The sequence below is a fragment of the Panicum virgatum genome, chromosome 8N (assembly GCF_016808335.1).
Source record: "Panicum virgatum strain AP13 chromosome 8N, P.virgatum_v5, whole genome shotgun sequence".
Taxonomy (NCBI): Eukaryota; Viridiplantae; Streptophyta; class Magnoliopsida; order Poales; family Poaceae; genus Panicum; species Panicum virgatum.
Genome location: NC_053152.1, coordinates 9247742 through 9270631, shown reverse-complemented (window position 1 = coordinate 9270631; position 22890 = coordinate 9247742). Strand labels below are relative to the sequence as shown.

Below are 22890 nucleotides of genomic sequence, written 5' to 3'. Positions count from 1 at the left end.
TTAGTTTTGAGCAATGGCATCCAATAACCTCCACACCAATAGCAAGAATCAGAATATCAGATGACTAGTATTACATAATTCTAGCCAAGGATATGGGTATGTAAGACAACAAGTAAACAGAGGAAGCCAAATGAAACTGTTATACCATTGAAACTGTTATACCATCAGCAGTTTTTACAAATTGAGTTGCATTTTTTTCAAATGTTCAATGAGTGGAAATAAGGAAAATCAAATGCAATGACTGAGCATGTCGCAATAAAGACATCGAAGCATAGAGGAGCAACAATGAAAAAAATCATGTAAAACACTCATACACAAGTTTGAGAACACAGAAGACTCAATAACAAATGGAGCAAGGACCAGGGGCGACACTATGTTGTCGTTGCCTGATGCACATGCACCATGGTGAAAAAGAAAATTCCTACTAGTTGGCTAAATTTTACCATGTAAATTACTTAGATTCCTTCCATCCAATGGAGAGTACACTAGGGTTAATTCTAACCTAGCTTTGGCAAAGACAGATAGAACACTGATGCCTATATAACCACATACATACTAGATTCTGAAGTTAACGCTGGCCCTTGTCCTATAACTCATAAAGTTTGGAATACCTAGTTCTGTTCTTGAAAGGATTTAACAGACTCTGTGCAAACAAATTCAAAACTCTGATCACCATTCTGCACAAAAATATCTAAATTTACCGGATAAAAACTGTATTAGTAGATTTATCACAAATAAGATGTTTTCAAATTGTTATACTACTAGTAATTTATAGTAAGATATATTCAAGCAATGTAACAATAAAATATAGTATATTGGAGACTATGGGACTAAAAAAAGGACAAGTTAAAAAGGAAGGAGAATTGAAGAAATCAACACATTGTGTCACAGCTTAAGTGTTGAACACACATTTTGTGTTACGACTCAACAAATCCGCAATCTGACAAGTAACATTGCCGCTACAGAACTACTTAATTCAACAGGTTGTGTTACGACTCAACAAATCCTTAAGCTGACAAGTAACATTACCGCTACAAGACTATTAAATTCAACAGGTTAACGTATAATGGAATAGGATTCACTTAGACTCCCACATCCATTTTGTTTTCTACTTTCCTTTTCCACAAATTAAATGTAGAACGGCAGAAGGCTTTTATATCTCTGCAAGTGGCCCAGTATTGACTAATACTAATGATCTTAGGAATTTCCTCATAACTTGGTTTCCTATCCCATATGTCAAAGCAAACTTTAGAAATACAGAAAGTGTGAACAATGATGTTAGAGCTTACATATGCCAAGTTTATTCAGGAACTTCAGAACATTTAGCACTTTGGCATCAACCACTTCACATTTGATTTCCACTGTTTTAAGATGCTCTGATATCACATTTGATCTCTCTGTTGGATCAGGGCTTCCTTTCATTTGTACATTACTTTTGGGTCCCTACAAAGTATATGAAGATATTTGAAAGTTGAAACATCAAACAACAATCTACAACAATTTTAAAATATAGCTGCTGTATATCTAGAAAATGTATACCTTGGAAAATAGTTGAAGAGTGAGCTTCTCTAAAACCGGTGAATGTTCAAGGATACATGTAAGAGCACTGAAGTCATCAGGCACACACCAGTATTCATTGAGTGACAAAGCCTTCAAGTTACTAAATATTGGGCAACATTTCAAATCCCTTCTGAAGATAAACTGGGTATGCAAAGATGATCAAACCCACATATTAAACATGATTAATTTAAAAAAGGGGGAAAGTGAAGAAACAAACTTAACATAATTTTATGATGTCAAGCATAGCATACCATTTTAGTGTCAGAGATTAGCACCAAACTCTGAGCCTCTGATAAACTCTGGAGAAGCACGCAGCCAGTATCACCATCTACCCCATAACAACCAGGACAGTCCTTATCCTCACAGTCCCCAGAGTCAGCATGATGACAGAAGTCACCATCCATACCATCAATTCTGACAACTGCCTCCACTAGGGATGGCATTCTGTCAAGAAAAGGAACCCTGCCATAAAAGACCTCAAGCCACAATGAAACAAGATTTGGGGCATAAACATGAATGCGATGATCCTCATTGAAACCACAGTAGCCAGTGATACTTAGAGACTTCAGGGATCGCGACGATATCCTATCGAGGTCAAGTATGTCACATTCTTTTATCTGAATGACTTCCAACGCCGGGCAGCTAGAGAAGTCAACGAAGCTCTGATTGAGATGTAGAGCAGAAAGCTCTAACCTCTTCAGGTGTTGGGAGACGAGAGGCAGGTCATCCATATAAAACCGTGTTCTCCAACAGTCCATATTAAATCTGATATCGAGGCTGAGCACCCGAACTCTACACAACAGAACATGCCGGATCCAGAGGTGTATTTTGCACATGTCATCATTGTCATCGTTTATATGAAGCAAGGTAAACTGGCACGTGTCGAGAGGCGAGCCTCCACGGAGGAGGAACAGATGGTCCACAAAATTCCGGAGCTTCTTCGCTGATACCGCCTCATTCTCAGCGTTGCACGAGATACGGAGGCCCGTGGCATACCTCCAGAGGTGGCGCCAACGCAGGGCCAACACGCACGTTCGCACGGCCTCCTGCGCTGGCAGGAAAGACAACACGTGGTGAAGGACTTCGTCTGGGAGCACGTCGATGCTGACGCGGCCGCCCCCCAGAGGCGCCGCCCTCCTGCCCTTTCCGGCCTTCCTCCTCGGAGGCATTCCGTCGAACGGATGGCGGGCGTCGATGTTGCTGGTACAGGGAACAACCAAGAAACGCTCAGATGACGCAAGGTGTTCGAGGCTGTTGACAGCCAAATTTGGCGACTCAGAGGCCGATCGGTCTGACCGGTCTAGTCCGAGTAGGAGTTGTTTTATTTGTGGAAATTTTGTGGAATCTGACTTGGAGAAGCGGTACGACTTCCCCGGCCTATAAATATAAAGACTAAGGCCGATTGAGGTATTCCCAATCAAATCAATACAAAATACATCTACTTTTTGTTCCTCTCAAACCCTAGCTTTTCCAAACCCTAATTCTATTCTTCTTGTGTCTCGACGGCGTTCCTCTCAAACCCTAGCTTTTCCAAACCTCAGAGCAACCCTAGCTGCGCGAGCTCCGACGGGGTCCCTCCCGAGCTCGCGTTCCTAGGTCTACGCGGCGTTCTGCACCCGACCGGTCAGACCGGTCGGCGGAACCGGTCAGACCGGTCCGCCCAGGGCACTGCTGGTGTTGATCGTTTTGATGATCGTTCGTGCGTTCTAGCTCATTCGAGTGTGTTGGCGCGATTCTGTGTCAACATACTTTTTGGCGACTCCACTGCGGAAAGATTAATCTAGTTTTAAAACCGATCTAATCTACTCCTTGAAGAAGATGAGCTCTTCAGAGATCGACAAGAAAAACATCATCATGGCTACAATGGAGGAGCTCACCGAAGAGGAGTGCAAGGCCTTCCTTCTTGTGGAGGAGCACATCAAGGCTCAATTCTTGAAAGGCTTCAAGAAGGATCGTGGTGGCCTTGTCAGGAGGGTGGAGGAGTTCGTACTGCCGTCTCTCAAGCTTAGCAAGGATAAGATTGAAGAGATACTCAATGTAAGCCTCTCTCCCTCTGATATGTTTAATAAGATATCATCCATGATGGATCAAAAGATTGTTGCTGCACAAGCCGCTACAGGTGACATTTTAATTAAACCGAGTAGTGATATTGATGAACTTAAAGGCAAAAAACCTATGTCAGATCCTAACTCATCAGATCCAAGTTCGGCTACCCCTAAGTTCACATCCGAACCAATGTATGGTATGCTGCCGAACTCCTTTGTAGGGCAAACCCCGCCACCGTCGACCGTGTGCACTACACCTACCGGACCGGTCCCACTGACCTGTCAGACCGGTCCGACCGGTCAGACCGGTTACCAGACTGGTCAGACCGGTTACTCAATGTCGTCGCCGACGCCTCTCGAGACAATTCTAGGTTCGGCTGTCCCTGGGCGAACTAATGAGTTGTCACTGTATACACCGCCTCGCACCACTACTGTAGCAGGCGGGTCACGAGGATCTGGACATAACCAAGGACCGATCCCAACTTCCTCACAGGCGCTGCCACATGGAAATCCTAATACACATCGTCAATTTTCTGAGTTTTATACCAGCCAGCACTATCAAGCCGATCTCCTTAAGTTCAAAGAAGATCTGGCTAATGCAATTAAGAGTAAGCTTGGGGTGGATATGGGTTCTACGCGTTTATATCAAAAACCTTATCCCGCCGAGTTTGATTTTATTTCTTTTCCTGCTGGTTGGCGTATTCCCGAGTTTACTAAATTTAATGGTGATGATTCTCATACAACTTGGGAACATGTTAGTCAATATGTCTTGCAGTTGGGAGAAGCTGGTTTCAATGATGCTTTGCGTGTGTGTTTATTTTCTTTATCTTTGACTGGAACGGCTTTTTTTTGTTTTCCTCGCTTGCTCCTAATTCTATTCGCAATTGGGCTCAGTTGGAGCATAAGTTTCATGATCACTTCTTTAGTGGGGAAACCGAAGCGAAATTGTTGGACTTAACATCGATTAAGCAAGGCTGTGATGAGTCTGCTTCGGATTATTTTAAAAGGTTTAAAGAAATTAAAAATCAGTGTTTTAGTTTGACGATTTCTGAGAAAGATTTGGCGGATTTGGCATTTAATGGCTTGCATTCTTATTTGAAAGAAAAACTTGAGGGCTTTGAGTATCATACGGTGAATTTCTTGCAAGTCAAAGTCATGGGTTTAGAGTTTAAGCTTAAAAATGCCAAGGATACTTTCAAGCCTCATCGGTCCAACACGCATATTCTTGATCATGATTCGGATAGTTCGGACGATGATAGCAAGGAAGTATACGCTGCTGAATTTGTTTGGCCATCAAAGGCCAAATCCGGATCAGTTCCGTCTCTCAAGCCGATTCAAAAGAATCGGCAAGAGGAGCTGAAATTTACGTTTGATATTTCTAAGTGTGATCGGATTTTTGATGAATTGCTTAAGAATGGTAACATCCGATTGTCGCATGCTATTCCAACTCCTGACGAGCTTAAACGACATGCATATTGTAAGTGTCACAACTCTATATCTCATGCTACTAATGATTGTAATGTTTTCCGTCGACGGGTACAATCGGCCATTAATGAAGGACGATTGGTACTTTCTGAGATGCAAATTGATAAAGCCCCTTTCCCTATTCATACATTGGAGTTGAACAATCCAAAGGTGCTCATTCGGCCGGAACAAGCCGAAGGAGCTAAGGGGAAGAATGTTATCATCGGTGATCCAAGACCGATGAATACAAGTGACAAAATTCTTGCTCGGGAAGTTATCAAGGAAAAGACTGATGATGGCAAGGATACTCTGAAGATCATCAGAAACCCAAGGCTCGAGGGGCAAGGAAGCTCTCAACTAGAGAATCGGTTTGCTGCTTAGGCACGACCGGTCCGACCGGTGTCTCCGACCGGTCAGATCGGTCTGGTGACCGTTCCCGAACTTTCAAGCCAAAGCGTCCGGAAGTGGGTACTTGGAAGACCAACGAGGTGAAGGTGCAGGGAAGAGCTGCTAATCAGAAGCCCACCTTCAACCAGTTGTTGAACAAGTACACAAAGGCCGTTCAGAAAGATCGGCCACTAAAAAAGAGACCGCGATCACCACCACGCCATGATCATCCAGCGTCCCCAAGGAGGGAATCCAGCAGGCGCAGAGGTGATGTTGTCACATTGTATCCTCTCTAGAAGATGTATGCCACCATGCCATGGGTGCCACCAGCGTCAAATGCAACAAATCTGACGTGGGAGCATGAGGGTATATGGATGCAGTGTTTCCCGATGCCATATCATCCGCATTATCAAGGGGAAAGCTCCAGAGTACCTGTGCATGACCGATTGGGACCACGCCAATCTGGTCCAGTGCAGCAGACTGCACCGGTCAGACTGGTTGCCACCGACCAGTCAGACCGGTCTCATTAGAGATCGGGTCAAGCTCCTGTTCCAAGGTTCGAGTATCGCATCAAGGAGAAGAAGGGAGGAGCAGAAGCTTGTTGTTGATCCAGAGAAGCCTAAAACTGATGTTGTTGTTCAAATCGGTGAAATTGAGGTGCCCATATAGGATACGGGCAAAAAACCGATGGACATAGAGAAATCGGTTGATGTTCCTTCGCAAAAGCTGGTCATGGCCAATGATCATGAGGCCGGTAGCAGCCAGAGCGCAGCAGACAAGTACCATCAGCCTAGGTAGTGCCCGCGGGTTTGACTCATACACAGAAGAGGAAGCTGCAACGCCTTCGCAACAAAGAAAAGAAGGAGTAGGAGGAAGAGAAGAAGAGGGATGAGGACTTCAACAGATACAGACCCATGTTCCCTCAATGCAAGGTTTGGAAGATCAAGACGACTGATCAGCCAGCCAGACCGGTCGGACCGCTGGAGCCGACCGATCAGACCGGTCAGACCGCTCTGACCAACCGGTCAGACCGGTTGAGCCCAGTGCAGATGAAACCCCAACAGTTCCTCCAACAGCAGAAGACGAGGAATTGGTGGATTACGAGGCATCTCCGGAGCATACCAACTTGGAAGTCAATGTGGTGCACTTATCTTCAGATTACTTTGTGGTTCCGGAGGAGGACATGGCTCATCTTCAGTTTGGGCCCCGTGAGGCTGTGTTCCAGAAGCCAAGCAAAAAGGATAATCACCTTAAGGCTCTTTACATGAGGGGACACATCAACGGGAAGCCGGTAACTCGCAAGCTAGTAGATGGTGTAGCCATTGTAAATCTTATGCCCTACTCATTGTACAAGAAGCTCGGCGGCCAAGACGAAGACTTGATCAATACGAATATGACGGTCAGTGGCGTCGGTGGAAGCGAGCCCCTTAGCGCCAAAGGAGTTACTTCCATGGAGCTCACTATTGGAAGCAAAACGCTTGCTACGGCCTTCTTCGTCGCGGAGGTGCAAGGTAACTACAACTTAATTCTTGGAAGGGATTGGATTCATGCAAATCAGTGCGTTCCTTCTACCTTGCATCAGTTTCTTGTTCAGTGGATCGGCGATGAGGTTGAGGTAGTCCATGGAGACACTTCATCTTTTGTTGCTTTGGTCGATTCCAATTCTATTAGTGCACATGACAACGTTAAGTGTTTATCGGGCGTGGATCTGTCCGATTATGATTTGATCAGTTGCACTAAGGATGGTTTTGTTTCTGTTGTACTAAAGCCGATGGATAATCGGCTGAATCATTTAATATAAATCAGATGGGTACAACAAAGACTACAGAAGCGACCGGTCAGACCGGTCTAGTCCCGTTCAGCGCACAGGGCCGACCGGTCATACCGGACCCTCCGACCGGTCAGACCAGTCCAACGCAGAATGGCTGCAGCAGAGGCTAGATCAATATCGGGCGCGTACGAATGATATATGTGAAGACATTAAAAACTCTGATGATCTAGACAAGCTGGGACAAGGGTTTACTTCGGCCGATCCTTTAGAAAAGGTAGACAATGGTGATGGAACTATTCCTAGGCCGACCTTTGTAAACAAAAATTTATCGGTTGAATATAAAGCCAATTTGGTTAATTTGTTGAAAGAATATGTTGATTGTTTTTCTTAGGAGTATCATGAAATATCTGGTTTAAGTTGTGATCTTGTTGAGCATCGTTTACCGATTAAAGCCGGTTTTAGACCTTATAAGCAACCGGTTAGGCATTTCAATCCTATTATTTATGACCGAATTAAAGCTGAAATTAATCGTTTACTTGATGCTGGATTTATTCGGTCTTGTCGTTATGCTGATTGGATCTCTAATATTGTGCCCATTGAGAAAAAGGATTCAGAGAAAATTTGAGTGTGCATTGATTTTAGAGATCTTAATAAAGCTACTCTCAAAGATGAATATCCTATGCCTATAGCCGATATATTGATCAATGAGGCCTCCGGACATCGTGTTATTAGTTTTCTTGATGGTAATGCCGGTTACAATCAAATATTTATGTCCGAAGAAGATATATCTAAAACGGCCTTTAGATGTCCGGGATTTGTCGGCTTGTTTGAGTGGGTTGTTATGACTTTTGGTTTCAAAAATGCGGTTGCTACTTATCAAAGAGCTATGAATTTAATCTTCCATGATTTGCTTGATGTCATCTTGGAAGTGTACATTGATGATATTGTTATTAAATCGGCTGGTTTGGATCATCATTTAGCCGATTTGAGACTTGCTCTTGAGAGGATGTGCCGGTATGGTTTGAAAATGAATCCACTCAAATGTGCTTTTGGATTATCGGGTGGAAAGTTTCTTGGCTTTATTATTCATGAGAAGGGAGTACAAAATGATCCTAAGAGAATTGAAGCCATGAAGAAGGTTGAAGCTCCTACATGCAAGAAGGACTTGCAGAATTTTTTGGGCAAGGTAAATTTCTTAAGAAGGTTTATATCAAACTTGTCCGGGAAGATCGATGCTTTTACTCCTATTCTTCGGTTAAAAGATGAAACCGAATTTACTTGTGGGACAAAACAGCAAGAAGCATTTGAGAAGATCAAGATTTATTTATCTTCACCACCCGTGCTCAAAGCGCCTAGGAGAGGAGTACCTTTCAGACTTTATGTGGCTGCTGAAGACAAGATTATTGGGGTTATTTTGACTCAAGAGACCGAAGGGAAGGAGTACATCATTATATATTTAAGCTGACGACTTATTGATGCGGAAACAAGATATACATTTATTGAGAAGTTATGTTTGTCTCTTTATTATTCGTGTACCAAATTGAGGCATTACCTACTATCTAGTGCTTGCATAATAGTATGTCAAACCGATGTCATCAAACATATGTTACAAAAGCCGATTTTGAGTGGTCGAATCGGCAAGTGGGCTTATGTTTTGGTTGAATATGATTTGGCTTGTGAATCTTTAAAATCTATGAGAGGTCAAATTGTAGCGGATTTTATTATTGAGCATCGGATTAATGACAAGCATGATCTAGAAGTCGGCTATATTACTTGCACACCATGGAGGTTGTACTTTGATGGATCGGTTTGTGATGATGGTCAAAAAATTAGTGCTGCTCTTATTTCTCCGAGTAGTGCTGTTTTTGAATTTTCAAACCGATTGGAAGAGGAATGCACAAATCACCAAGTCGAATATGAAGTGCTTCTATTTGGCTTGGAATTTTTACAATCCATGGCGTGAAGCATGTTGAAGCCTTTGGAGATTCTCTTCTGGTGGTGCATCAAGTATCCAAGGTATGCCAATGCTATAATGGTTCTCTAAATGCGTATCTTGATAAATGTCTTGATATTATTTCTTCCTTCGATGAATTTATTATTAAACATATTCCGAGGGAAGAGAATGGAAAGGCAAATACTCTGGCTCAGCAAGCATCTGACTATAATTTTACGAAAATTTATTTCAACATTCGCAAGCCGATGCAAACGAAAGCCGAGTTTCTGGTTCTGGACGCACCGGTCCGACCGGTCAGTAAGACCGGTTTGACTGCCCAGACCGGTCTGACCGTTCCAGAGATCAGTCTGACCGGTGATGCTGCCGTTGGTTTTGGTTCGGCCAAAAAGGATAATTCAGTTGTCTCGGCCGAAGCCCAGGATTGGAAGGTCCCTCTTATATCATATTTGAGAAATCCTGGTCGTGGTGCAGAGAGAAATATTCGGCGTTTGGCTTTCAAGTATGTTTTAATAGATGATGAGCTTTATCGTCGAACTGTCGAATATTTACTTCTCAAATGTTTAGACTCGGATCAGGCCCGAGTTGCTATGGGTGAGGTTCATGAAGGTATTTGTGGTACTCATCAATCGGCTCCCAAGATGAAGTGGTTACTTAGAAGAGCCGGTTTTTATTGGCCCACCATGATGCCAGATTATTTCAAGTACTATAAAGGATGTGAAGAATGTCAGCGGTTTGGTGATTTGTAATTGGTGCCTGCTGCGTTGATGCATCCTATTATTAAACCATGGCCGTTCCGAGGTTGGGAGTTGATTTTATTGGACAAATTAATCATCCATCTTCAAAGGGGCATCGCTTTGTGTTGGTTGCTACAGATTATTTCACTAAATGGACCGAAGCAGTTCCTTTGAAGAACATGACACATAAGGAGGTAATTGAGTTTATTACTGAGCATATTATTCATAGATTCGGCATTGCACAAATTTTGACAACGGATCAAGGTTCTTCATTTATATCAAAAGAGGTGCGTGCCTTTGCCGAATCTTACAAGATTAAGTTACTCAATTCATCTCCATACTATGCTCAGGCCAATGGGCAGGCCGAGTCTAGTAATAAGATTTTGATCAAACTTGTCAAGAAGAAGATAGAAGAAAATCCTAGGAGGTGGCATGAAGTGTTATCCGAAGCATTGTGGGCTCATCGTATATCTAGACATGGTGCTACTAAGGTTACTCCTTTTGAGCTTGTGTATGGTCAAGAGGCCGTTTTGCCCGTTGAGGTAAATCTGGACGCTTATAGACTAGCGAAACAAAATGACCTTTTCTGCTGTTGATTACCATGATTTGATGATGGATAATATTGATGAGGTGACCGACAAGCGTTTGAAGGCTTTGAAGAAAATTGAGAAAGACAAGCTTCGGGTGGCTAGAGCTTACAACAAAAAGGTAAAACTTAAATCTTTTCAGGTTGGAGATCTGGTTTGGAAGACAATTTTGCCTCTTGGGATGAAAAGCAATAAGTTTGGCAAATGGTCGCCAAGTTGGGAGGGTCCATACAAGATTATCAAGGTCATCTCCGGTAATTCATATATGAAGGAGACGATGCAAGGTGAGGGTCTACCTAGAGCTATCAATGGGAGATATTTGAAGAAGTTTTATCCTAGCGTGTGGCAAAGTGCGTGAAGACGAAGATGGTCAGTATTAGATATCGCCCTTAGTTTTATTTTTAGACTTATATGCTCTGTGTAAAATATGTATATCAGGATAGTTCTTGCTTTTTGGCTTGTGAAACTCACCAAAAAGTAGGGGGCATATGTTGATAGCCAAATTTAGCAAGTCAGAGGCCGACTGGTCAGCCCAGTTTTAGTCCAAGTAGGAGTTGTTTTATTTGTGGAAATTTTGTGTAATCCGACTTGGAGAAGGGGTACGACTTCCCCGGCCTATAAATATAAAGGCTAAGACCGATTGAGGTATTCTCAATCGAATCAATACAAAATACATCTACTTTTTGTTCCTCTCAAACCCTAGTTTTTCCAAACCCTAATTCTATTCTTCTTGCGTCTCGACGACGTTTGAAGGCATTCTGAGTGGCCTGCCAACCTCATAGCAACCCTAACTGCGCGAGCTCCAACGGGATCCCTTCCGAGCTCGCGTTCCTAGGTCTACGCGGCGTTCTGCACCCGACCGGTCAGACCGGTCGGCGGAACCGGTCAGACCGGTCCGCCCAGTGCACTGCTGGTGTTAATCGTTTTGACAATCGTTCGTGCGTTCTAGCACATTCGAGTGTGTTGGCGTAATTCTGTGTCAACAGAGGCGTATTGGAAAAGTGAAGATACAGCCTTTTCGATGGGTGGGCAGCACCTCACCTTGCCTGGCCGGCGGCGGCTTCACCGGCGGCCGCAGCAACGACGCTGAAGACGGGGGGCGCAGGGTCAGGGCTCTGGTTAGTCCGCGCGAACCAGATGGGCGGATCTCGCGGGTTGGAGAGCCCAGTGTGCGGAGTTGAAAAGACAGGGCCACAGGGGCCTGGGTGCGGAAGAGCGGCACGAATTTCAGGTCGCCATGAGCCGCGGCATTCGATGGCGTTGATGGCGACAGTGGTGGGGGATGGAAACGAGCCAATAGGGGAATTTGCGGGCATCGACGAGTGGGCCCCACGGTAACGTTCATCGGATACACCGACCCCATCTGTACGCCCAGTTACACTCGGTTCGGATTGCTCGCTAGCCAACTAGCCACTAGTATTTTTCTCTCGTACCAAATCAGCATCAGCCAGTAGTGTTTTTCTCTCGTACCAAATCAGAACCAGTTATCAGCGACCAGTCAACTAGCAGTACTTTTTTTTACAATAAATCAGCACCAGCCACCAGCAGGGAAAAAAAATTCGACCGGTAAATCCGGTTTACCGGAAAATTTACCGTTACCGGTAGTGTCCGAGAAACGGATTTCGGTGATATTTCGCATTTACCGGTTTCAAATTTGAAAATTTCAAAAAAATTTATATAAAATAGGGTAAAAATCTAATAACAAACTAGACATTTTTATGAGTTATTTTCACCAGTTGTCATTGAAATCTAACATCAAATACCTCACGAAAAAAATTAATAAACGCCTGACCCATTAGTTAATGAGTAAACCCGTTAAGATTTTGGGTCACCCGTTAACCCGTTAAGAGTTTTTAACCCCCACCCCATTCCCCCACCACTCTGGACACGCCGTGGCCGTCTTATCCACTCACACCGAGCAGTCTCAGCTCCTCCCCCACGCAGCTCACCTTGGAAGGTCTTCGCGCAGGAGATTTCGGCCTGTTAGCGCCGGAATCCGGTCACCGCGCGCCGATTTTCGACCGGTAGGAGCGGATTCCGCCTCCCCCGCATGCCGAGGCAGCGGGCCGTGCGGATTCCGGTGTTTTCCGCCCGGTTTCCGGAGATTTTCGAGCGAGAAACCGAGTTTCCCGAGTGGAAGCCGCTGCGGGCCGACCGGATCCATGGGTTTGGTGAGTTGATTTTGTGTTTAGATGATTGTTCTTGTGGATCCAAGTAGTTAATGACATGTAGTGTTTATTTGATATGTACTCAGTTCATATTTGTTCATAGTTTATGACATATATTATTTTTCCCATGTATTTGGTACAAGGAAAAGTATTTCGGACGGAAAATACCGGTTTCCGGTAAAATTTACCGTTTCCGGTCGGTTCGGGGAAACGGTTTTAGCGACGGAATCCGGTCATAGCTCACCGAGTTTCGACCGGTAGGAGCGGATTCCGCCTCCCCGCGCGCCGAGGCTGCGGGCCGTGCGGATTCCGGTGTTTTCCGCCCGGTTTCCGGAGATTTTCGAGTGAGAAACCGAGCTTCCCGAGTGGAATCCGCTGCGGGCCGACCGGATCCGTGGGTTTGGTGAGTTGATTTTGTGTTTATTTGATATGTACTCAGTGCTTCTGACAATACCAACTGTGAGCATTGAATTGTTTTGCACCGTTGCAGGTAAATGGTTGACCCTGTTTGGGAGCATGGAGAAAAAAGGGGATCGGGTTTCAAGTGCAAGTATTGTGGCACGTCAAAGAGCGGTGGAGGGGCAACACGGTTCAAGGACCACTTGGCACATAGAGGTCATGATGTTATTGATTGCCCTTCGGTTCCCCCCGTGGTGAAGAACTTTTTCATTAGCGAGTTGGACAAGATAAAGGCGAAGAAGTATGAAAGACAGCAAGATAGACGTAGGAGAGATGCTGCAGCACGAAGTACTCGATATGTTGACTTGGAAGGTGAGGAAGAAGAAGAAGAGCAGGATGATGAGTTGCAGCAAGCTTTGAGGCATTCACGAGAAGAGTATGAGTTTAGGCAAAGGGCTGGTCCAAGGTATGAGAGGGGTGGTGGTTCTGGATCAGGCCAGGCACGGGATCCAGATGGTGGCTCTAGACCAATTGGGAGGATGTTTTCTAGGAGTCGGTCACATATCCCCGAGCGGGCAAGGGACTATAACCTTGCTACTGCTTCCGGACCGAGGCAGCAGAGGATTGATACGGGGCCTTGGACGTCTAAGGGGAGGACTGCGAGAGAGTTGCTGGGTAGGGCGTGGTCAAAGGCTTGCCACTCCGTTGGTATTCCTGGACGGAAGGTAGATGACCCTTACTTTAGGGCGGCCATCATAGAGACACAGAAACAAGGTAAATAATCATTTATTATTGCATGCCAATTTGTATTGTACATCCCGGATCATATGTGATTATTGCATGCAGGTACTGGGGTCACGATCCCAACTGGGAGGGACATTGATGGAAAATATCTTTCAGAGAACGTGGAGGAGATAAAGAAGGAGATCAACAAGTGGAAGCAAGAGTTCCCTAAGTATGGTGCCACTATCATATGTGATTCATGGACCGGTATTTCTCGCAATAGCGTAATCAACTTCTTGGTATATTGCAATGGAATGATGTACTTCTGGAAGTCTATTGATGTAACTGGAAAAATACAAGATCATCAGCTCATACTTAAGGTAATCATTTGTATTTTTCTAATGGATCATGACATTTGTAAGAATTTGTAGTTTTCTAATGGATTTCAACAACTTGCAGGAGATAACAATTGTTCTGAACGATATAGGGCCAGAAGATGTGATTCAGATAGTCACTGATAATGGCAGCAACTTTAAGAAGGCTTGCAAGCTGTTGGCAGAGGAGTACCCTCACATTGTGTGGCAGCCATGCCTTGCCCACACGATCAACCTCATTCTCAAAGATATTGGAAAGTGGGATGATCACAAGGCCATGATTCAGAGTGCCCAATATATTTGTCAATGGTTATACAATTCTAATAGTGTGCACTCCATGTTTAAGAGTGCCACTGGTGGGGAGCTAGTTAAATGGAATGCAACAAGATTTGGCACTAACTATATGTTTCTGGAGAGTTTTATGAAGAAGAAAGATCAATTTATGGTATGGATGATGTCAACTGAATATAGATCATCACGCCACTACAAGACTGAAGCAGGCAAGTATGCATTCGAATGCATGACCTCTGTTCAGTGGTGGGCAAACATGCAGTATGTTATTAATGATGTGGAGCCTCTCTATTCTTTTTTGCGATTTGCTGATCAAGACAAGACTCCAACTTTGGGTGAAGTTCTTATGGAGTACGGCAGCCTCAAGCGTACATATCATACCCGGTTCCATTCAGATATGGCAAGGTGTGACAGGATCATGGAAATTGTTGACAGAAGGTTGGCTAGTGTGTTCGAAGGTACGTATGCGCACACTGCTTGTGCCGTACACCCATATGCTTGTTATGCGTTTGGAATATCAGAAAATGTCTTTGGAGACCTTCGGAAAGGGCTGGAGAAACTTTTTGACATCGACAGAGCAGCACGTGCACTACAAGAGTATGAGCTCTTTCGTCGAAAACTTGGAGAATTCTCATCTGACCTTGCTGCGAGGATGGCAAAAGATAGAGGCACTTCTCCAGCTAGTTGGTGGGCTATGTTTGGTTCAGAAACACCACATCTTCAGATAGCAGCTAAGCGACTACTCTCTCAATGCGCATCATCAAGTGGATGTGAAAGGAATTGGAGTTCCTTTGCCTTTATTCACACAAAGCTTCGCAACAAGTTAAGCAGCATGAAGCTCCATAATTTGGTATATGTGCACTACAACCTTCGGCTTCGTATTCAGCGTGCAACAGCTACAGTTGAGGCAAGTGAATTCGATCCTGCTACTAGCTTCATGGATATCTCCATATGGAAATCCTCACATGTACTATCAGGAATATCCCCCAGAGCAAGATCCCTCCGAATGAGTACCTAAATATGTAGGTAACACATCTTATTTTCTCACTTGCATTCATTTCTTTTACATCTTCTCACCCATTTTATTTATTCCTTTTTATAGGATTCGACGTTACAATGGGAGTCATCAACAATTTCCGGTCGGTCGTAAGGTTTTCCTATGGGAAAACACCGAAATAAAAATTTTAGAGTATATTATGTGTTAACTATTTGAGACTTGTATTATTTGAACCTATATTTTATTTGAACCTATAAATTGTGTTAACAAGTTGAACCTATATTTTATTGCATTTGGATTGTGGTTTGTATTGATATACATATGTTTTACGTCAATTCTATTAATATTTGCTTTGTAAGAAAATCATTATGCATATTGAACTATTATATATAAGAATTAGATATAATTCTCTGAAAATATTACACTTCTCTTAACACAATTTGTTGTTTTCTACCGTGGTCAACATTTTTCGGTAATTATGCAGCCTATTCCACCGAAATTACAACGGAAACCGGTCGAAAAATACGAAATTCGGTGGTTTCAAATTTGAATTGGTTTACCGACCGGTAAATCCGGTAAACCGCCGGTTTTCGGTAATTTTCCGTTACCGGTGCGGTCCGGTAAATGGCTTACCGCCGGTAAGTTTTTCCTTGGCCACCAGTCACAACTAGCCAAACAGAGTGCAAAACATGTAATCAGTGAATTTTAAACTGGAAGTTAGGCACCACAGGTACAGCTGAAAAACTAGCTTGTCAGCAACTTTTAACTTGATCCAACAAGTGAAACTGCGCACAATCCTACACAGGCTCGTGTGATCGCACGGGACCCCCAAATTTTAGGAGCTCAAAATATAATGAGTATACTAAGTATAATTATATAGTAGGCTTTGTTTTAGTTGTCTTTTGGCACAACACGAGGCAAATTGTGGCCCAATATGTCACAGAATAGGAATATTGTCTTTCGATCCAACCTGCAGACCGCAGCACCATCATTTCCGCTTCCGACGTCACCGCTCGCTAGGCCCGACGTGAGTCGCCGGTCGCAATATCCGGACTTAGTTGGGCACTCGCAGCCCGCAGCAACCGAGCGGCAATAGAGCGACTTAGCGCTTAGGCGTCCTGCTTGCGTGGCCTGGTGCCCTGGCTGGTGCGGTGGTTGTGTCTGCCAGCGTCAGTTGGATTGAGAAGGCAAGCCGCAAGGCGCAAGCAAGAGTTGTCCGTTGGATTGAGGTAATTTTTTATAGTAGCTATTACTAGGCTACTAGGGTTTAGTTTATAATTTCGCACAGGATTTCCGAATTTGCCGGTACAACCCTTGATCCTACACATAGAAATGTATCATTCTTAGGTCCTGTCGTTTAAGCTTCTTGAAGCCCCACTTATCCCAAAAGCTAGAAGTTGGAAAGCTAATGACAAGGTGCTTCTAGCTTCTGATTTTTAAGGGTATTTGACTTCATCTTGAAAGTTAATGATCCAAAAATACCCGGAAGCTGAAACAAACAGAATTTATTGATACCATATTGCGCTTCCGCTAATGCAGCTTTGTTTCCTCGTAGAATTAAGTGGCACGGATTCTGGCTACAGAGGCCACAACGGTAACATGTATTACATTAATTAGCTCAGACGTTTTATCACAATTTAAGTGGTACAAAGATTCTGTTCGGATCAACATGTAGTACCTCGGTGAGTATACACTGGATAGACGTGCAGCAGCCGATCTGCGTGAATGCTCCCAACTGGTCACCTGGCTGGATCAGAAACATAGATGCTGGTCGTGCAGCTGCCTTTTATGTAATGAAGTAGTATATTGGCTTAAATCCTTTTCGGTTTTCGCAATTTGTGCATCCTAATCATGTTGATTTCATTTTTAATCAATCTTGAAATTTGCAAAATGATCTTTTTTGTGGTAAAATTTGAAAAATGATCTGGGAAACAGGAAGCGACATGCGCACACATAACTCCAAATTTTCAATCCCAACATCATTGGCCACCACTTGCGCATCACGAATGAAGTACCAGGTCAGCAACAAAACTGGAACAGACTTCCTACCGAACCGTAACTAGCAGGTGTCACTGAAACGCAATCCCAGCAACTAAATTGGCGTGTCTAATTTCCTGGTTATATCAGTGCTTCGCCTGAAAGAAACATACCATGTCCAGCTAGATAATCGAGAAGGCCAAACTCTTAACTGGGTCAACAAGTGGAACAGAAAACAATCCCACAGGCAAAGCGCGGCGTTCTTCAGTTGTCAGTGCTTCCGCTGATGCAACTAGTTTTTGAACAGAATCAAGTGGTAGAAGTTTTGCCTCCTGCTTTCCGCTTCTTCCCATTGAAACTGAAACCTGTACAGGCATAAAAGCAGAAATGATTTAGGCAAAAATAAAAGGCAAGTGAATGAAGAATAGAGTATAACAGTTTCACTTGACCAAACTGCAGCCTACGTTGCACCGATTCCAACACATGTATCGGACACGTCGATACGTCATATTCCCCAAAATGCTGATACGGCGACACGGAAATATAGTTTAATAGTAATTAATATTTATAATCACCCAGACAAATAAAAAGCAAATAAGAACTCATGAAGTATTCTGGGTGGACTCAACAACGAGTACCGAAGGGATGGGGAAGCTGGAGCAGCAGAAAAAGAAAAGGAACTCACATGTCACGTTGACTGGAAGGAGCAACACCAGTGGTGGCGCAGGCTCGTGGATCCGAGCTGAGGAGCAGCCATGCCGTGCTGGCGGTGCATGGACCTGAGGAGCAGCAACAGCACAACGTGAGGGAAGAGGCGGCTGCGAGTTCTAAGGGAGTCAGGGTTGGGGGCTCCTCGCCCACGGGCTTGCAACGGCAGCGCTCGGGGCCTCCTGCCCTAAGGGCGAGCGGCAGCGGCGCCTCGGCCTCCTTCCACGCAGGCGAGCGGCGGCGGCGCCCTGGACCTCCTTCCACACAGGCGAGTGGCGGCAGTGCCCCCGGCGCCCCGGACCTCCGCTGGCGCGTGAGCTCGGGCGCGCGATGAGGAGGTCCCTCTCCCTGTTGGTCTCCTGTCGGCTGTGCCGACGCCATGCCTCCCACCGTGCTGCGCGCGAGGTAAAGGCCCGCGCAGGGGAGGCCGGCGTGGAGGACAACGGGTGGCAGAGGGTTATCGAGGGAGGGGCTGCTTTGGTGGGCTGGGCCGTATCGTGTATCGACACTGCTTCGACACGTATCGGTGTCGGACACGGTGTCCGACACCGACACGTGACTTCAGCGGCATGTCGATGCAACAGAGACTGCAGCATACTGGAATGTTCCAAAGCTGCAGTAGTGATATACAACTAAATGGAGCTACAATAGGAACTTTCAATCAATTACTCCAGTTCAATTCAGGACATTGGCGGTGTTTGACATGCAACTTTGAAATTCACATAAAAAAGTATGTTCGTACATAAAACTCCCGGAATTTTTGACATGAAACTCTGAGTGTGGTAAGCTTTTAAATAAACTATGTTGGTACAAACTTGTAAAACTATCAACCAATCTAAACAGTATTTTATATATCTCTAGATGTATGCATGGTTTTCTTTTTACAATACATGAGCAGGAAACAAACTACTGATCAAATGAGCTCAATGAATTGGGTTACCTACAGAAGGCCAAGGGAAAGAAAGCCAACAAAGTGGTGAGACCAGAAAGCTTTTGGAAAAATGTTGACATGGCAGTTAATTTCTTTGAGCCATTGGCTAATGTGCTAAGGAGAATGGACATTGATGTACCAGCAATGGGATTCTTCCATGGATTAATGCTTGAGGCAAAGAAAGAAATTTCTGAGAGGTTTGACAATGATGAGAGTTCTACAAAGTTGCTTGGGATATTATTGATAAAAGGTGGGACAACAAGCTCAAGACTCCATTACACTTGGCTGGGTACTATTTGAACCCCCACTTCTATTATCCAAGGAAGCAAGAGATTGAGCATGATGGATCATTCAGAGCAGGTGTGATTGAATGTATTACAAAGATGGTTGAGGATGAAGCAACCCAAGACAATATAATTGAAGAACTCAACATGTATCAGGATCAGCAAGGGACATTTGGAAATGAAGTTGCAATAAGGCAGAGGAAAAACAAGAATTTCAATCCAGGTAAATAACTGAATAATTGAATGTTGAATATTATCTCTTTGCTTTCACCATTATTTAACTTACAATTATTAACTTGTTTATGCAGCAAAGTGGTGGCTGAACCATGGCACAGATACACCAAATCTGAGAATATTGGCATCAAGGATTCTGAATCTCACCTGCAGCTCCTCGGCTTGTGAGAGGAACTGGTCAGTTTTTGAACAGGTAAAGTAAAAAATAGTCACTTGTCTGTTTACTAATTCATATATGCTTAATGTGATGTACCAGTCCTCTAACAAATTCTAGTGCACTCACATATTCATACCAAAAAACGCAACAAGCTACTTCATGACAGGATGAGAGAATTGGTATTTGTGAAGTTTAACTCAAAACTGAGGAACAAGAAACAGAACAAAGACAGAGATCCTATTGAGAAGGATGTAGAAGATGTCCAAGCAGATAATGACAATGAGTTCATTACGGGTGCTGTTTATGTGCCAAGTGAACATGCTGAACCGGAGCCACAACATGGAGCATCACATGGACAAGAATCAGCATCACAAGCACAAGGAAAAAGGAAGAGGCCAGTGCATCGTAGAAAAAAAAGTTAGGAGCCTGGAGTCTTTGATACATCAAGTTTCTGTGCAGTCTGGAGTTCCTCGAGCCCTGTCATCTGACTCAGAAGATGGAGATGGTGACACTCAAATGCATTCTTCTGATTCTGATAAGTCTCCTGGCGCCTCTGATTCTAATGAGTAGAAATTCAGTAGAGTATACAGTGGAGACTGGATTTTGTTGTGTTGTCTCCTGACGACTGATCTGAACTCTGTGTTGTTCTTTTGCTAATAGTCCTGGACAGGAGCAATGTTCCTGTGGGCAAGTGTCATGTATATATGCACTATGAAATGCTTATGTTGTCAAGTGTTCTCTGTCTTGTAATGACTATTGGAAATGTTAACTTTTAAGTTCCTTTATGGTCTTGGTCTCCAGGACTTGATGTTATGGTCATTTATTCCTGTATGACATAGGTGTTTATTTCCAAATTTTCCAAAACAGCTAAATGGCTTAGCTGTAGCTATAGCCAGCTATAGCTTTCCTTAGCTGCTGCAAATGCTGGCAGCTAAGAGGCTTAGCCGGAGATTTAAAACATTGGGTATACCCAAGTCACTGCTTTGGTAACTAATATGGAGTTCTTTCATTCCCTGCCACCTCAATTTTTACTACATGTTCAGCCAGACAGCAAAAATATATAGAGCGCGAAAGTGTTGCACCAAAAAAAAAACATACTGATGTTAAGTTTACTCAGGAACTCCAAAACTTTAAGAACTCTTCTGTCAACTGTTGCGCATCGGACTTTAACACTCTTAAGGTGTGGTGATATAGTGGATGGGAGCTCAGTTGGATTGAACCTTCCACTCATTTTCACATTACCTTTGAATCCCTGCAGTATCATAAAGGTTTCACCAAGATCAACAAACAATCAACATAAAGCTGTACAATGCAATAGTTATTCATTTTGAAATGAAACTGTTTACCTTGTTGAATACAAGAAGATAAAGCTTGAGGCTCTCTAAAACTGGTGAATGTTTAAGAATACATGATAGTGCATGTACGTAGTGCTCAGTGAGTTTCAAAGTCTTTAACCGACTAAAAATAGGGCACCATTTCAAGTCCCTCCTGAAAATAAACTGGACAAGTAGCAAGCATAGATCAATAAATATTTACAATAATCCGCATGATGTTTCAAACAAGAAGAGCAAGAACATGATTATTTGAGGTGTAAGCATACCACTTCAGCACCTGCTCCCAACTCCAATGATTTTGCTTGTGAGATACCATGCAAAAACACAGACGAAGTGTCTTTTAGTATGCAACCTATGCAATTTTCATCATCACAGTCACCATTGTTAGAACGTCTGCAACAGTCACAAGTTTCTGCGATTTCTACACCTGCCGAAACCAACAAGGGCATGCTCTCAATTTTAGGAATTCTTCCTCCAGTGACTACTAGCTCCAGTGAAGCAAGATTTGGGGTGTGAATTCGGGTGCGGGAACTCTCGTTGAACATGCCTGTAATGTTTAGACGCTTTAAGGACAAGGATGAGATCCTTTCAGCATGCATGAAGCTGCTGTCTTTGATCTTAAGGTCTTGCAACACGGGGCATCTCGAGAAGTCAAGAAAATCGTTGTTAAACACCAGGCCACGAAGCACTATTTTGGTCAGGTGTCTGGAGGCGAGGGCCGGGTCCTCCAACCGAAGGAAAGCAGGGGCTTCCCCATGGACCTTGAGCCGGAGCACCTGGGCGTTGCACATCGTGCCGTACCTGACCCAGAGCCGCAAGTGGCGAACGTCGACGACGTCTCCCGCGACCCTGATCTCGAATGTCTCAAGAGGCGAGCGTCCGCGGAGGAGCAGGAGGCTGTCCACGAACTCCCGGACCTCCCCGAAGGGGGCCGGCTCCTTGCCGTCGGCGCCGACGATGCGCAGGCCGGTGGCGGACTTCCAGAGGTCAAGCCAGCGCCGGGCGAGCACGCAGGTCTGCACGGCCTGCTGCGCGGGGAGGAAGGAGAGGACACGGTGCAGGATCTCGTCCGGGAGGGCGCCGATGCGGTCGCCGCCGCTCCCCGGAGCTGCGGCCGGCGCTCCCCTGCGCGATTTACCCGCAGGCATTCCGCCGCCCGCGGCAGGATGCCTAGGTCCGAAGGGCAGGAGGCGACGGGGCAAGCTGCGAGATTTGGGGGAGGGGCAGGTTTGGGTTTCGTCGGTGGCGGCGCAGCGGAATTGGGGGACAGCGGAGGAAGCTGGCGGCGGCGGTGGAGGTAGGAGATGACCAACGGGCCAGGCCGGCACGGCCCGTTAGTGCTCGGACCGTTACGAGCCGGGCCGCTGCGCGGTTCGTGTATGGTCTTCGGCCTAGGCACCGCCGTTTTTTGCGTTCTTTTTTTTATATTAAAAAAATCAAAATTTCAAAAACATATGTCTGTTTTGAAAAATTTCAAAACTACCCCCGGTCGCCCTATGGGGGGCGACAGCCCCTAGATATAATTTTTTTCTTCAAATTTGCAACGAGGTCCATGGCCGAAAAAAAATGAAAGGGGGCCTGTCGCCCCCCTCCTCGGACGACCGGTGGCCCCCGCCCACAGGCGCGACAAGGGGGCCTGTCGCCTCCCCAGCGGGCGACCGGGCCATGCCCCTCTATATAAGCATCCGACCCTATTCCCTCCTCATTTGAGCCCGAAAATTCCACCAAAAATCCAGAAAAAAAGATAGGCGTGAGGAGAAGGAAAGCGGCTAAGCCCTGCCGGATTCCGCACTTGTGATCTGCAGGTTATT

At 44.8% G+C, this 22890-nt stretch overlaps 3 protein-coding genes across 7 annotated transcripts; 1 reads left to right on the top strand and 2 right to left on the bottom strand.

Annotated features, from left to right (window-relative positions):
* Positions 1-1796: 1796 nt before the first annotated feature.
* On the bottom strand, positions 1797-2752 carry LOC120684754 (F-box/LRR-repeat protein At4g14103-like). Its single transcript, XM_039966637.1, has one exon. The coding sequence runs from the start codon at positions 2727-2729 to the stop codon at positions 1797-1799; it is 933 nt and encodes a 310-aa protein (XP_039822571.1). The 5' UTR covers positions 2730-2752.
* Positions 2753-13040: 10288 nt separating this feature from the next.
* Positions 13041-15475, top strand: LOC120684753. Its single transcript, XM_039966636.1, has 3 exons — positions 13041-13843; positions 13916-14172; positions 14252-15475. The coding sequence occupies exons 1-3, from the start codon at positions 13165-13167 to the stop codon at positions 15473-15475; spliced, it is 2160 nt and encodes a 719-aa protein (XP_039822570.1). The 5' UTR covers positions 13041-13164.
* Positions 15476-17382: 1907 nt separating this feature from the next.
* Positions 17383-22411, bottom strand: LOC120685805 (F-box/LRR-repeat protein At4g14103-like). 5 transcript variants are annotated; one of them, XM_039967901.1, is made up of 6 exons: positions 21346-22411; positions 21092-21244; positions 20844-20997; positions 18117-18210; positions 17881-17953; positions 17383-17796 (listed from the first exon to the last, which is right to left on the bottom strand). In XM_039967901.1, exons 1-6 carry the CDS (start codon positions 22225-22227, stop codon positions 17614-17616), a joined length of 1539 nt encoding a protein of 512 aa, XP_039823835.1. In that variant the 5' UTR covers positions 22228-22411; the 3' UTR covers positions 17383-17613. The 5 variants fall into 5 exon arrangements, with proteins under 5 accessions (XP_039823835.1, XP_039823836.1, XP_039823837.1 ...); XM_039967902.1 differs by having other exon boundaries at positions 17896-17953; XM_039967903.1 differs by having other exon boundaries at positions 17876-17953; positions 21346-22338.
* Between the last annotated feature and the right edge of the window lie 479 nt (positions 22412-22890).